Source organism: Caenorhabditis remanei, chromosome IV (genome assembly GCF_010183535.1).
Source record: "Caenorhabditis remanei strain PX506 chromosome IV, whole genome shotgun sequence".
NCBI lineage: Eukaryota > Metazoa > Nematoda > Chromadorea > Rhabditida > Rhabditidae > Caenorhabditis > Caenorhabditis remanei.
Window position 1 is genome coordinate 16833693 of NC_071331.1, and position 16307 is coordinate 16849999.

The 16307-nt window shown below is 40.0% G+C and overlaps 1 protein-coding gene across 1 annotated transcript; it reads left to right on the forward strand.

Annotated features, from left to right (window-relative positions):
• Nucleotides 1-6990: 6990 nt before the first annotated feature.
• GCK72_014692 (uncharacterized protein) lies at nucleotides 6991-15142 on the forward strand (the record flags this gene model as incomplete). Its single annotated transcript, XM_053730409.1, has 9 exons — nucleotides 6991-7078; nucleotides 7826-7887; nucleotides 13125-13343; nucleotides 13649-13983; nucleotides 14027-14174; nucleotides 14273-14395; nucleotides 14654-14844; nucleotides 14893-15040; nucleotides 15092-15142. The coding sequence occupies 9 exons, from the start codon at nucleotides 6991-6993 to the stop codon at nucleotides 15140-15142; spliced, it is 1365 nt and encodes a 454-aa protein (XP_053585181.1).
• Between the last annotated feature and the right edge of the window lie 1165 nt (nucleotides 15143-16307).

The window sequence follows — 16307 nt, forward strand, 5'->3', positions numbered from 1 at the left end:
ACAAGAACAAGAAGAAGAGCGAGAAACGGAATCCGGTGACCATGAAAACAATTAAATGGAGTGTTACCCGTGAGTTAACTCGAACCAGAACGCTCGTCTCTCTTGCTGATCGTGCTCTCGCGCTCGAGAGAAACACCCAAAACATCACCGTACTCGACGGATATCTGGCGCAACTGCTAGATCAACTGGCCCTGATCGAGGGTCTCCAGGAGAATGCGATGGAGATGCTCAAGAGCAACAAGAAGCTCTGTACGCAGAATGTATTTGAAGCCAATCGGGCTGAAATATCGAACCATCTGGCAGGTCGGGGATATGACGGGCTAGTCAATCAGATAACGAATCTTATCGGGGAATTGACTTCTGCGGTGAACAACGCCCGCCCCGGAGACGTCTCGACCCCAGGAACACCACCACCACCGCCATCCGATGGACCGGCTTCAGGAAATGCGCAAGTTCTCGATGGAATCGCTCTGAATCAGGAACACCCCGAACGGCGTAACCCTGAACAATCGGTTCAGACGGCAAGCGATCAATCGGATCAATTGCAGCAAGGAGTCGTGTCGAATTCAGGTCGACACCCCCCGAACTCGACGAAGCCATGCGAGAGCAACCATAGCTCGGATGTCTCGGCTCACCCGACGTCCAACATACTCAACCGTGGATCATCAGAAGCCTCCCAGGACATTGCCGAGTTTGCGGATGATTTGGCTGTACGTATCGGAGCAATCGAGCATACTCAGACATTGCTTTTGGATTCATCTGCCACGGCAAATCGTGCCATCAAAAATTTGCAAGACCATATGCAAACATCATCTGCCACGACAGATCGTGCTATCAAAAATCTGCAGGAAAACATGCAGAAAGTGCAAGATATGATGTACGAGGTCTTCAGTCGGCAGTCGTCGTGGCAGAACAAGCCTGAGAAGAAACAAGAGGAAACAGAGTCGCCAACTATGAGTGAGGCCACGAAGCCATCGAGCGGTCAACCGGACGCTTCCGACCTTGGTCAAATCTCCCCAATACCACTGGAGAACTCGTCTCCACTTCCACCCGCATCGACGCCAAAGAACGATACGGTGGAATCTCCAATCCGTCGCCAGAACCAACCGGGTTCCCAGGACAGCTCGAATCCTCAAATCACTAACAGCACGGTCTACACAGTCATGAACACAGTTCCGGTTTTCGACGGAGAACCAGCTGACTATAGTATGTTTATACAGCTGTTTAATTCTATGGTTCATGACAAAGATGACATCCCGGTGACGCTTAAACATGCCTTACTCATGAAACTCCTGAGTGGGAAAGTGAAGTCGATGTTAAGATCGGTGAGTCTGTCAGAAGAAGACTACCATGCGTTGAGAGATAGCTTGGAAAGACAATACAACAGAGAGAAGGACACTAAACAAGGCCTCATCCACCAGCTCAACAAATTCTCCTTTTCTGAAGACAGCTACGAGGATATGGAGCAGGATCTAAACACATATTGCACCATAGCATACTCGCTGAGAAGTAAAGGATGTACATTGAATGACTCCTTCTTCATCAATTCGTTCATCAGCAAGCTGCCTCAACAAATCATGGGAATAGTCTTCAAGAAGAATCACGAAAAGGATCGAACTTTTCAAGAACTGGTTGGAATTACCTTTAACGCTATCGCCGAGAAGAGAGCTCTGGAAACAGCGGAGACAGAGAAGAAGCTGAAAACAAGAAGTACCGAAGTCTACTCAATCCAGACATCCGACGACCGAACAAAGAACAGGCATGGAGAGAAGTCAAAGAGAGCAGTAAAGTATCGCTGTTTCTTTTGTGATTCGAAGGAGCATACGGCTCTGAACTGCAAGCTTAGTGTCGCCATGAAGTTGAAGGCTATAGAAGAAAAGAAGCTCTGCTCGAACTGCCTCCGCTCCAACCACAGCACTGAAAAGTGCAACTCGAAATTCTTTTGCTATCATTGTCGCGGACGTCATCACACAGGTATTTGTCAAGACGACGGAAAGAACGAGAACAAATCCAAGAATGGCAAGTTTTTTCGAGGCAAGGAGGATGGAACCTCCGATCAATAAATCACCAAGTAGCAACTATAAACCGTTGAAATCGTCAACGAACGGCAGCTCGGTGACTAGGTTGCAATCGGCAACCACATCTGTCTCGTTATCTACGCTGGAATCGCCAGCAGCTGTTACCACTAAATCGCTAGAGGTCAACAAACCTACGTCTTCACTCGCGAAGATTAACACCCCACACGATCAACTACGTTTGGTCAACAAGGCAGAAGAATCGAATTCTGAACCGATGGACATCGGTCCTGGAGATGACAACGAGTCATTTCAAATCTATGTCAGTCGTGGGATAGAAGAGGACAGCAAGCTACCGTTTATGACGTTGGTGACACCAGAAGGACACACTCTCCTGGCGTTGGCCGACTGCGGAGCGTCCACGTCTCTCATATCAACACAAACGGCGACAAAACTTAAACTCCGAATCGTCGGACAACGGAACCTACGATTCAAAGGTCTCATATCGGAGACACGAGATGAGGAATGCAAGTTCTACAGATTGGAAATCGCCGATCAATCGAACAACGTCTGGGCAGCTACCGTAGCCAGCTACGGTGGAATCAATATACCGTTTACGGCTCCGAGCCTGTCACCTTCCGAATACAAACAACTAGACTCCTTGAAGTTCAACACGACCAAGATAAAAGATCTACAGCAATTCAATGGAAGGCCGATCGACATTATCTTAGGAAACAACCTTCTTGGAAATATTCACCAACAGCTGTTAACACTGGACAGCGGAAGGATGGTAACTCGTACCGTCATTGGATCCATTATCTATCCATCAATGGTCAAAAATGCTCTAGTCCCAGTAGATGGAAAGAAACCTATCGTGGTTACCGACGACATGGAGCACATCATTGTTCACACGTTGGACACTCCAGATTACGATCTTCCCGAAGATGGTCGTGTGGATTCCAAATCAAACGTCTCCAACCAGAAACTGGCAAAACAAGTGGAGCAACATTGGAACCTGGACCTTCTTGGAATTGAGCCGCCAGAAATCGTGAACAGCAAAGCTCGACTTAATGAACACATCGTCGAACAACAGAAACAATCATCTATTCGAGATGAAAACAACCTGATCAGCGCCCTATTCCCATACAATGGAAGAGAGCAGTATCTCGATGACAATTTTCCTATTGCCCTCCAAAGACTCGTGTCCCTCACGACAGGACAAACTATGGATACCCGGATGGAATACGATACGATTATACGGAAGCAAATCGACTCCGGAATCGTAGAAATCGTCACATCGGATATGAAGCCCTCTGGACCCATCTTCTACTTCCCACATCGAGGAGTCAGAAAGGAAAGTTCAGTAAATACCAAGTTACGGATTGTATTGGACGCGTCGTCGCATGGAAAAGGGAAGCTGTCCCTAAATGATTGCATTCATCCAGGACCATCGATACTTCAGAGCATTTTTGGGATTCTTATCAGATGTCGACTAAAGAAGTTCTTAATGATATCGGACATTGAGAAAGCATTTCATCAGATTCGACTACAGCCCAAATGCCGCGATTCTACACGTTTCTTATGGCTCAAGGACCCAACGAAGGATGCCACTCCGGATAACATATTGGTGCTCAGATTCGCTCGGTTGCCATTTGGAGTAAATTGCTCTCCATTTCTTCTGGCCATCGCAATCATCCAATACCTCGAAAACGATCCAAATCCAATCAATGCAAAGATTCTAGAAAACCTCTATGTTGACAACATTGTGATGACAACGAACGACGAGAACGAGCTGTTCGCTTACTACGATCAACTCAAGAATACTTTCAATCGAATGGCGATGAATCTCAGGGAATTTTTATGCAATTGTCCGGAAGTTATGGAAAAAATCAAAGAAGAGGACCGGGCACCCGACACCGCCAACAAGCTTCTCGGCCATACATGGGATAGTCTGACGGACGTCATAAGTATTAAAATCGCGACACCACCAAATGGAATCCCCACGAAGAAGGAAGTTATCGCCTTCCTTGCTCAGAACTATGATCCAACCGGGATCATCACACCTCTCGTGGTGCCAATCAAGAAACTCATCACCCTGCTCTGGCAATTCGACCTGAAATGGAGTGATCTGATACCAGATGTACTTACTCCCCTGTGGAATAGTATCATCACCCACTTCACCGAAACCGAATATGTAATACCCCGACAAGTCGTGTCGTCATATAACTACACTGGAGTACAGTTGGTGCTCTTCTCAGATGCCTCAAAGGACAACTACGCAGCGGCTGCATACCTACGTCATGAGTTTCCAGGACAGAAGTACGAGTCCCAGTTGATCTGCTCAAAATCGAGAGTCAAACCAGGACGAGTTGGAATTACAATCCCGCAAATGGAACTTCTAGCACTGGAATCAGCCACGAACCTTGCGTTGAATCTGATGAACGAACTACACATGCCAATCAAGCAAGTGATATTCTTCAGTGATAGTACATGTGTCCTACACTGGGTTTTACACAAAGTCGGAAACCACGTGGGACTAAAATGGGTGGCTAATCGAGTCACAAATATCCATAAGAATCTAGCGAAGTTAACCGAACTTCAACTCAATCCAGAAATGAGATACGTGCCAACAAACGCAAATCCAGCAGACATCGCCTCCCGAGGATGCACTTTAGCCGAACTGAAAGTCAACAAACTGTGGCACCACGGCCCATCCTTTCTCGAGCGATCTGGAGAAGACTGGCCTCAGACTCTGGAAACAGCACCTCCGGATGCCCGAATGTTTCATCTGTTCGTGGTACGTGACGGAGAAGAAGTTCTATCTCGAGAACTACATCAGCTACCAAAACAAGAATCACAAGAAACAGCAGTCGTCAACAGCATGGAAGAGAAGGAAAATGGTGAATATGAGTCAATCGTGCCATATTCAAGAACTAACGACATGCGGAAGTTGACAACTACATGCAATTATGTGCTTCGATTTGTCCATAGCTGCATAAAAAAGCGGAACAATCGGTTCCCGACTAGACAGTACTCCTATCAATCAAAAACACTGCAAAAGTACGATGATGCCGATAAAGAAAATGACGAAGTTACAAAAAGGAGGATCACAAGGACCTTCATAATAGCGGATCATTATCGAGATTCGAAACATCGGATGAATGAGGAACCGCCTGCTCACCTTAAACCAGTGCTCACCCCAGAAGGGTTGTATCGACACAGCAGACCATATGTCAATTCGAGACATCCGAGGCACTCCGATGAGATGAAAAGACCAATTATCATCATCCACAAACACCAACTCGCCCGTCTCCTGGTTATCGAATCACACACCAGCTTACTACATCAGGGTGTTAAAGATGTCATATCGGACATCCAACGAAAATACTGGATAACGAAACTTGGAGTAATCGTCAGAGCGGTACGGAGGCAATGTGTCACATGTCAAAGGATGCACGCTCGTCCATTCGAATATCCGTACTCAGAAACATTGCCGTCTATTAGAAGCCAACTCGTGGCTCCATTCGCCTTCGTGGGCCTCGACTATTTGGGGCCACTGAAATACAAATCGAAGGATGAATACGAGAAGATTTGGGTATTGTTAGTCACATGTATTGTCACTCGGGCAGTACACTTGGAAATCGTCCAAGACAACACCACTCACAGTTTTATCTTGGCTTTAAAACGATATTTCGGTCGTAGAGGAGTTCCTCAATCTATACTATCAGATAACTCCCCAACGTTCAAACTCGGATATTCAATGATGAACGCTGATCTAAAGACAATCATCACCAAAAGTTTAACGTTGACTTCATTTTTGGCGGACAAAGAAATAGACATTCGGTTTATCACACCCTTCTCACCGTGGAAGGGAGGAATTTACGAACGACTGGTGGCTTTGGTCAAGAATATGATACATAAATGTCTGAAGAAAATCACAGTCTCCCTGTTGGAACTCGAAAGTCTCTTAATTGAGACAGAATGTATCATCAACTGCAGACCCATAACCGCCAACAAAATCCACACAGCCGATGCCGAACCAGTACGACCCATCGACTATTTGATCCCTCAGTCGTCGGTGGTGTTACCAGAATCGTCGAAAACAATATCGGAAGTTCTACAGTCAGGAAAAACAGAAAAACTAACTAGAAGATTAATCGAATCTACAGCAGCTGTCAGGGATAACCTATGGAACGTATTCAGTGATGAATACTACGTGTTACTCCGAGAATCCATTCCTCGTCCTGCAGCGCACAATAAAAACCTACCAACGCCTGGTACAACAGTGTTAATCGTCACTGACAAGGTAGCTCGCTACATGTGGCCTATCGGGGTCATTCAGAAGTTAATCTCGTCTAAAGACGGGAAGGTGAGAGCCGTGGAAGTAAAAATCGGACAGAAGACCTTCCAAAAATCAGTGAATCATCTGATACCGTTGGAGATTCCCACGGAAGACAGTCAAGATCAAGACAAGTCAGCGACCGGTCCTCCTGATACGCACCAGCAGATGATTCCAGCAAGTATTCCACCTCGACGGACCCGCCCGTACCTTCCAAGACGAGCTAAAGAAAATAACGTGACAATCGGTCATGATCAGCAACTCGGATCGCCGAGTAACCCTCCTCAGGCTTCTGCTTAGGCAGAGGCATGTTACGAACTTCCCTAACGCTACCACTAGGGAAGTTCTTTTTCGCTCCCCCCCAGTGTCGTGACAATAATAGCCCTAGCTATATTATCACAACTGGTACAATCTAAATCGTAGATTATTCTCCTATTCTTAATTAGAAAACGGTGAACTTCATATAGACGTGAGGAAGATATGATACCCTTAATTATTCCCTTGACCGACGTGCTCCACAACTCCTTATCTTGATGACCCTACTACGTGGCACTGTCGATGTAGGAGGAAGAAACGTAATGAATCAGTATCTACGAAAGAGTACGAACAGCAGCAGCCGAACATCCAACTTCTCCAATGCCGTCCTCTACCCCGACTGTTCCTTCCTCTCCAATCGAAGCCGTTGGATCGCCGTCGAGTACCAAGCTCACTGGATCTGTCGAAGGTATCGTATTTAACTCGCGTCTATTATCGAATAAACCGTTGTCATTTAAAACTTGTGTTGGCTCGTCTTTCTAAGTTCAATTCCTCTCATTCCTCGCGGCCGGTTCGGGCTCACCACCCCATAAACCGTCGCGACAGATGTTTTTAAATTTTGATACGAGGCAAAATGTCAGAGATTGACTTCTTACGGATTAGCTTCAGATTATTTGAATCCTAATTTAATTAAAATTTCCAAATTGTATTTTGAATCCAGTTAGTTTAAAGAGTTATCAATAAAAAGAAATATCCAGCAGAGCTAATTTTTCCAAGAACTGAGAAATTGTGAATGAATTATTCTGTAAGTCGTCAGTGTTCAGTATGTTTGATTATCCTGATTTCTCGAAATTCAAAAAATACTTTTTTCTTGAAATCAAATGAAGAGTCCAGTTAAAAATGACATTTGATTTGATATCAAAATCCTTTTGAGTTGAGAACTTCTCGTTTAAAAAGAAAAACTTCAAGTGATCAAAGTTAGAGGAAATCATCAGATTTTGGATGAATAACTCGGTTTCAGTAGTAGCTTCAATAATCCCAATTCTCTAGAGATTCCTAATAAACTTCACATTTCTTTCAGAATATTTGAGGACTACCAACATTACTTGTTTTAGATTTTAAAAGAAGTTACCTGGGAGCCTATTCTACACTTATCTTCTCACTTTTTCTCGCCTTTTTTCTATAAAACGATTCTCCGAAACTGATTATTTTCCAGATTATTCCCTATACATAATGCAAATGATGCTGTTCAATTTTCACAGAATTCGCCATCCAAATGTAAGTTTTTTTGAAATCGAAAATCGGTAGGTGGAAAACGAACAAAAAGAAAAAGAAAGAAAGTCGTTAAAGGTTGTTTTTCGAGCTCTTTTCATTCTTCTGGCTGACCCTCTCGGACGAATTGTTCTTCACTTTTCTTGTACAAATTTTTATTACTTCTCACCTTCTGATCTGTTTTGGTGAAATGCTGCAGATGTTTGAATCTTTGAGAATAAATGAAAACATTTGAGACGTAATTGAGCACTTCAAATTATAATAATTACCTTAGTTTCTACTCGAAAAGTTCAAATTACCTCAGAAAAAAGTGTATTTAAGGCTCGCTTTCTTCGGTTAGAAATCTCAAAAAGCATTGCCATAAAACTATTCATCACATCTATTTGTTGCTTTCTTTTCTTTAAGAAATTGGTTGGTTCGAACAAACAACTTTTGACACAAAGTCGTTCAGCCAACCGATTATTGCCATGTTTGTAACATAACATACTACTACATTCATATTCTTCAAAATCACCTACTTTCCTTTTTTTTTTGAACTTTTGAAAGATAATATTTAAAAAGAGGAAGGTTTTATTCAACTTCCTGAATATTAGCAGACAACGTTTAACCGGGTATTATGGTTTATCGTCTGAAATCTGATTAGAGTATCATCCGTCTTTTCTGACGGATAGTGAGTGACTTGAAAGTTTAAGAAAAATTTGAATTTTAAAAACTGAAAAACTAAAAAAAAACTTCAATCCAGACCTGAAATATGTTGTTTTTCAGCACTAATCAGATTCACGATCTTTGGATTTCTTCCTCTTTTGAAAGACCCATCAATCTTGTTTTTCCTTACTCTTCCATGAAACAATTCTCAATATTATATTCATGAAGCAAGAAAAAAAAAACACTTTTCAGCCCAACAACCAGTTGTTTTTTGTCTTTTCCAGTACCGTCATTGGTCATTCTTTGCTCTTTTCTTGCTGTAACATTCTCCTTCTTTCTCGTCTTCTTCTTTTTGCCACGTCATCCGGGCATTCTTGTGAAAAAGTGCCAAAATAATTGGTTTCCAGTCGGTGATTTGGTCCGGAAGTACGCGGACACCTCGAAAGAAAAAGGAAAAGTTTTGCAGAGAAAAAAGAAAATGTCTGATCTTTTTTCTTTCCATAATTTGATCTCTTTTCACACTTCTTTCACAATTAGGAGTGCGATTTGGTAAGAAGAAGAAGTAGAAGAAGAAAGAAGAGAAGATGGAGAGGAGATTCTTCATTTTTCTCATTGGCACTTTTCCATTTTTGATGGTTCTCTTGTTGCTCTGAACTTGACTTTGATCGTTTGGAAGTCCGGATGAACCAGTTGAAAACACGGACTCAATATCTATTTTCCCAACTAAATCCTATTAAAAGATGACTCCTAAATTCTCGGAATATCTTCTGAATCTCTTCCATTGAAATCTCTAAATAATTAATTAGATCTAGCAACTCGTATTATTTACTCATAAAAAGAGGTTTCCCATGGACTCTCCATCCCCTTTTATTTGTGAATTTAACCTCTTCCTTGTGGTTTTCCGATCTGGATCCACCCGCAATTCCAAGTTTCCGTCATAATAATAAGCAGCTTGGAATACCAAGAATTCTGTGTATAATTTGAAAGTTTACAATTAAAAAAGCAGTGTCATGCTGTGATTTTTCTAGAAATATTTTATCTGATGTTTGATTTTGTCAAAAGATATTCGGAGCACCATATTTTTCAAAGTTATACCGAGCTCCATTTCTAAATAGGAATAAGGTCAATTCCAAATACAAAAGAGTTTTTGGACTATCAAGGATTCAAAAAAGTATTTTCTATGAAAATCTTCCACTGCATCTGGAATTAGGTTCGCAACCACTTCGAAATTCAAGACTGAAAAAGTAGAGGACTTGTGTTAGTGCCAAAATTTGATTATAACTTTAGAATGCCGGTTTCGAAATGTCTGTAATATGGATCTGAAGACTGGTTTCATTTTGAATATTCAGTTTCAGCAATTATTTTGTCGAGTGATATTATTTTTGTTGGTTATTTCAGCAGTTTTAGTGCTAGAATTGGTGATTCAATATATAGACCTTGGCAGTTCGATTTAGAACATTTATAATCTTCAACTTTTGTGGTCGTTTTGAAACTCCCGAGTCATCTCTAAAGACATAGTCCAACTAGATAGATCTTCATCCTCTTCCTCCACCATCAAAAATCTTCCAGCGACTTCTGACTCCTCCAAAATTTATCAAAGTGCAAAAAATGGATTGTAAATGCATCTCATTCTGCATGTCACAGTATTTCTTGAAAACAATTCTATCCAGAAATTGTAGGAATGTACGTTTTTCTTCTCGCAGGAGTATTTTCATTCTTTTTGAATATGTATTTGGGAATGATTTGAACGAAAAAAACGGGCGACTTGTTTTGTTTTCCTATTCCCTTCTTTTCTGAAACTTACCTCATTTTGTCTCTTTTTTCTTCTTCCAGATGTATATCTTCTTCTTGTTTCTTCTCGGAGCTCGAATTGCACCCCACAACATTTTCATTTATTTATGAATCAAAGCTGCGCAGTTTAAAATTTAAAATTTATTCCATCCTAGCGCACGTCTTTTTCTTCTCGTTCTTGTTCTCTTCTCATTTTTTCATTTGCCTATTTAACGGGGAAAAACCATCTCAGAGGTTCAGTTGTCTATAATTAATTGAATCTCGAGGCCATTATTCTATCAGTGACTATTCAAAAAAAACGAGATCCTCGTCTCGTCTTCTTTGCACTCCACCCTCATTTTCCACCCAATTTATTTGTTTTTCTCATCTTTCGAAATGACTAATTTGATGTTCTCTAATCATTGTTTATCCAACCAGGTGAATCGACTTTCAGTCACCCTTCTCTTCATTTCAGCTGTCTCCTTCACCTTTCTCTTTCTCTCTTCTAAACTTTCTCATCAAACCTCATGACTTTTTCAATACCCTTTTGAGTCAGTCTACGGTATCTATGCACTCACGGATTTCCTCCAACTTGCGTAAAAGTTTCAAAGTGACTCGTCTTCATTCTCATACATTTTTCATCAATAAGAGGTGGGCGGAGTCAGACTCAACTTGCTCTTCTCTCCCTCAATTCCTTCCGTTTTTCATGTCTCAAAATGTTGAAACTTCCGGTTTTCGGCTTGAAGTAAAGCACAAAGTTTAGAAGATTTCAACAGGAAGTCCACCTCCACTTTTTGTTCCTTTTTTCTCCTTCTTTTCAAGTACCTTTGGAATTTTTTTTCTGATTTGCTCGAAAATACATTATGGTCATTTGATTTGGATTAAAAGTGAATTAAACCGAAGGAACTACATTCATCAGTGTGTCTAGAATGATCAGAACTGAAAAGATCAACAATTTTTTTATTTTTGCGGATTGATTGTTTTTCGGTATTTTATTTTTTTGTGTGATACAAAAAAACGATCTTTAAGCTGATCATCTAGACAGGCAATGTGTTATGTTCCAGTTTATCGCGTAGTCAAAATGAAGATGATTCATGGCGTCTCAGACTGTAAATCTCGGTTTTATTATGAGCTTCCAAAGACTGAAGCCCCACACTGTTCATTTTCAGTTCCCTTTGTAAGCATTTTCGCTTTGAAATTTCTCCTGAATCCGGATATAACCATTAGCTTAGGTTGTTCGTTTCACTGACAATTTCCTTCTCCTTCTCCAATTCCTGGAATTCCTTCCACATGTTTTCGAGAGCATCTAATTCTATTATCTTTAACTGGAATACTCTTACTCTAGATTTTTTCCAGAAACTTTTGACCCAATGATCACTTATTTTCTAGCTTTCCAGACACTGCTCACCCTGTCAAATGATAGCAAATATTGGTTCATCTGCTTTTGTCTAATCTGTTTCAATAAAAAAACAAGCGACTTCTTACCTTTCTGTCATATTTTGTGGCGTTCGAATTTTGATCCGATTTGTAAATAATTCTTGGAAAACAAGAAGACAGGCTTCCTTTTCGCTCAATTATTTTAATTTCTCCCCCTCCCCCGTTCCTTCTTTCCATTCAACCGTACTGAATGAAATTAAAGATAAAAACAGCATCGAGAGTTCAGTACTTTTTTTTTCTGGCCTTCCCTCCCCTCCTTTTTTCATCTTTTCTCTTCCTGTCACTTTGCATCCAAATTCACTTTTATGATGTTCTTCCTGTCGATTTCTGAACGTCATTTTAGAGATAAAATGGACCAAAACGGAAGAAAAAGAATGAAAAAGGGTTGAGAAGGTCTTCTCCGTCTACTTTGCTTCCATTAGGTGAAATTCAATCTTGAAGAATTTTGTTTTTTAATATCGAAGTTTTCTGAATCCGAGAGAAAGTTTTCAGTTTCCTGTAGACAAAATTTGTTTTTTTTTCGTAAAATAAGTGTTTCAGGATCCGAGGACTTGCCCTCATGTTTTCCAATTACTTTCCAAAAACGAATTTGCGTATACTTAAGCTGCAAGAAAATTGTTTACGGAGCATGTAGTGTGAAAAAGGTTACAAACAAAACTATTTTTCATTCGAGAAAATTTCAAATTTCACCAGCTCAATTTCAGATTCAAACTGATTCTTTTAAGTCAGAATCTCTCATATTTTCTTTTGTGTATCTTTTACTACAATTATATTTTCCCAGAAATATTAATCCCACGATTTTTGTACTTCTATCTAAGAAACCCTGCAGAATTCTGTTTGCCCTACTCCCACTTGAAATCAGATTACACTTTCCTGATTCCTTGAAAAACACCATATTCTAGAGAATAGACTTTCCAATTTATAGCCGAATCTCTCTGATTTCCATTAGGGAAATTCAATACGAAATTTCAGATTCAAATTCGGATGGTCGTTTGTTCCTTTGTTGATTTGAATTTTAGTAGTGAAAAAAAACAAATTTCGGGAAATTTCTCAGATGAAATAAAAGTACCGTACACTTCTCTTTCTATCTCTCACCTCAAAAATTCCATTTCCGTGTTCTTATGAAACCATTTGAACTTTTTTCCATTTTCTCTTCCTCTCCCATGGGTCTCATTCTGCCTAGATCACATCAACTAACGGACCACCACAATTCGCTTTTCTCTCTCTCTCTCTCTATCTATAAACAATTTTTCCTTCGAAACGAACACGAAAGTGCGAACATGTGCATTTCCGAAGAAAAACAAATACGGAATTCCAATACAACAAACACTTTTCTTTCCAGCTTTTCTCGTTTACAAAACTCGATTTTCTTTTATTTTCTCAATTTTCAGATGATTGAAATCAATGATACATGTGCTGAAGATCCTCCGCAAGCTGATGCATTTCGAATGATTTTAATTGTTGGAATCGGGACAGTTGTCTGTTCGATCGGAATTGTTCTCAACAGTTTCCTTCTTCTTTCATTCCGACGTCTGGATGTTTTCCGATCGAATCTCCTCTATTTGTTTCTTCTGGCTTGTCTCGATATTCTTGTTGAACTTTGTTTCATGGTCAGTTTATTTTCTTCTTCCGCATACTTTCTTCGTCTGAAACAATTCAATTAACTGTTGATTCTTCACCTGCAATTCTGGAGAATGCACGAGTGTTTTCAGTTGGATTTGTTAATTGAATTGTCGAGTGTTTTATTGGAAGACGAAGAAAAAGGTTGCGGTGGTCATTTGAAAAGAACGAAAAAAGAAGAGAATGTTTTTTGAGCTGCTACCGGGGGATTCTGAAAAAATCCAATGTAAAAGCAACAGTGATTGTCTAGATTTAATAAACATACCTTTCTCAAAATCGAATTCGTAATTTCCAGTTAATCTTCCCATCATCCCTTGTCTGGGATTACTTCCGCGTGGAATTCCTCTACACTTGTTGGCATTTCTATATCAAATACGTGTCAACTGTTGGCCAAGTTCTCATTGCTGCATCGACTCTTCTTATCGTCGCTGCCTCATTCGAACGATACATTTGTTCCCTGAAATCTTCTATCCAATTCTCTCCTCAACGAAGATTTCTTTTCATTTCAATCGTTGGAACATGTGCACTTTTTATGAAAGGATCCGTGTTCTTTGAACTCGAACTACAGTCACTTCCACATTGTCCACCTTTCCAGAATCTGAGACTGGATCTCTCAGAAATTACTAGAAGGTGAACAGATTTAAAAGAGGTTTAAAACAAAAAAGGATTTCAGTGAGAGCTACAAAACGATATGGATGTTCTGGTGTCGATCAATTTTCAATGTATTCCTCCCGTTTTCTCTATTATTAATTCTCAATTCTCTCACAATTACGAATCTCAATAAATTACATATCAATGGATTTCAATCAGTTCTCGTTGAAGTAAGTCTCTCTTTATCATTCTCTCTATATATTTCGTTGCTTCTGTTCAAGCTTCTTCTGAGTTCTCTGTGTGATTGATGTGATTGTGTTCTATTCAGAATCGTTGTCAGAGTGATGCGACATCTTCTGAACCTTCATTGCCTGATAATATCTCTTGTCGACCACTTCTCGGACCTTCTATCACGTCTTCTACAATCAATAGCTTCGCTTCTTCGAATGATGTGAGCTTTGCAGCTATTCATGTTCCCACTGCTTCGCATGGTCTAAGTTTTTAATCGGTTTTTGAGTTTGAAGTGAATTTAAGAGTGGCTTTTGTTCGAAAAATAAGGAAAGACTGTTACACATTTTAAGTTCAACTAGGTTCATACAGTAACCCGAATTCTTTGCTTCGCTTCGTAAATCTTGAAAAAATTCTGAAAGTTTTAAGATCAAAGTATCCAGTTTAAGTTTTCCTACCCAAAGCATAATTTTCCTTTCAGCAAATGCCAACTCTTCTCCGTCGAAACTCGGAAGCATGTGCTGCTCGTCGTCGGAAGCGTGATGCGACACGCACGTTGGCAGCTCTTATTACTATCTATCTATTGACAAATACATTAAACCTGCTGATAACCATAATGGAATTCATTAACCCCGATGTATTAGGTAGTCTTGGAGAGGGATGGACATACAAGTGAGTCTTTCTTCTTTCTTTCTTATCAGCTAGGAGGAAATGTTTCAGATATTTGGCCGACTTGTCATCAGTACTCACAATTTCTTCAACTGCATTCCGACTTCCTGTCTATTTTCATTGCAATGGTGATATACGAGCTCAGATTCGAGATTTTGCGAAAAGTTGTTTTATTGATCAAAATGAGAAGAAGAAATTGGTGAGAATGCAAAAATACTCGGTTCGAGAGACTCACCTTTTTCGTTTTCAGGGAAAACTAACAATGCCCATCGCATCCTCTTCAACTGAATCCGTATTATGAACAAATTCTCGGTTGCTCTCTTTCATGTTGATACTCATTGAATTACGTGTATTTACGGTTTTATACAGTCCAAATTTGTACAAATAAACTTGTTCATAAGTGCGAATTCGGACAAGGAAATGCTCCACTACATGTTTCATCTCAAAAATTCTTCAAAAACAAACAGTTTTCAGGAAAATGAACGAACCGAAATAATATGAAAAAGAATTTCTCCTTTTCTGGACCTAAGTAGATCTTGGGAATTAATTCCGGAATTCTCTGTAAAAAATTACAAATTTCGAATTAATTCGAGACAATTTTCAAACTCCCGCTGCTTTTGATTTGCGTGACCTAGAAACTTCTGGTCGTGTAGTCCTCGAGGACAAGCTGAAATTTTTGTTTCTGTAATTATTTTTTTTCCAAATATGTTTCATTTATTTTTTCAATTTATATAGGTACTTGTCTTTTTCTAGAACTCGTCCAACTTTATTTATTTTGAATATCTGAAGTTGTTTCTCTCCGCATATTATCGCCTCGTGCCAATCTTCTCTCCTATCTAATGTTTTTATTTCCCAGAGTGTTTTCTGAGTAATTTACAATGTTTAACCTGAGAATCTAAACGTGTCATTTTGATTTATCGGCTCGATCAGATAACCGATAACACACCGTTTACGATGTGCTCTCTTCTTCTCGCGCAAACAACATTCGTGTCTCGTTTTTATCTGCCCAACTCATCAACAGGTACACTTGGTTTGAGAGTGTTAGAAGTGTCTTCACTCTCTCTTTTGCTCCTTAATTATCTATTCACTTCACTCCCGATTTTATTTGCCCCGTAAAAACGACGTCTGAGAAATTCGAGATAACCGACTTCTTCGTTCGCATTCATTTTCTATTTGTTTTTGTGTACACGCATTCAAAGATCTCAAGACAAAAACCACTGGCTCGTTTAGAATTCATTCTTGTGAGCCCATTTTGATCTGAATCTCACATTAAAAAAAAACTGAAATCTTCTTTTTTTCGAATCTCTTGTCGAGAATGGAACATTTATTTTCTCACTCAAACCGAAAGAGCATAATCTTATTCTCTCAATCGCTGTCATTCCCTTTCCCAGCATCTAAACCAGAATCTCATTTTCTCAACTGTAACAAACGTCACATTCCTTTCTTCTTTTCGTTTTTTTTCTTTT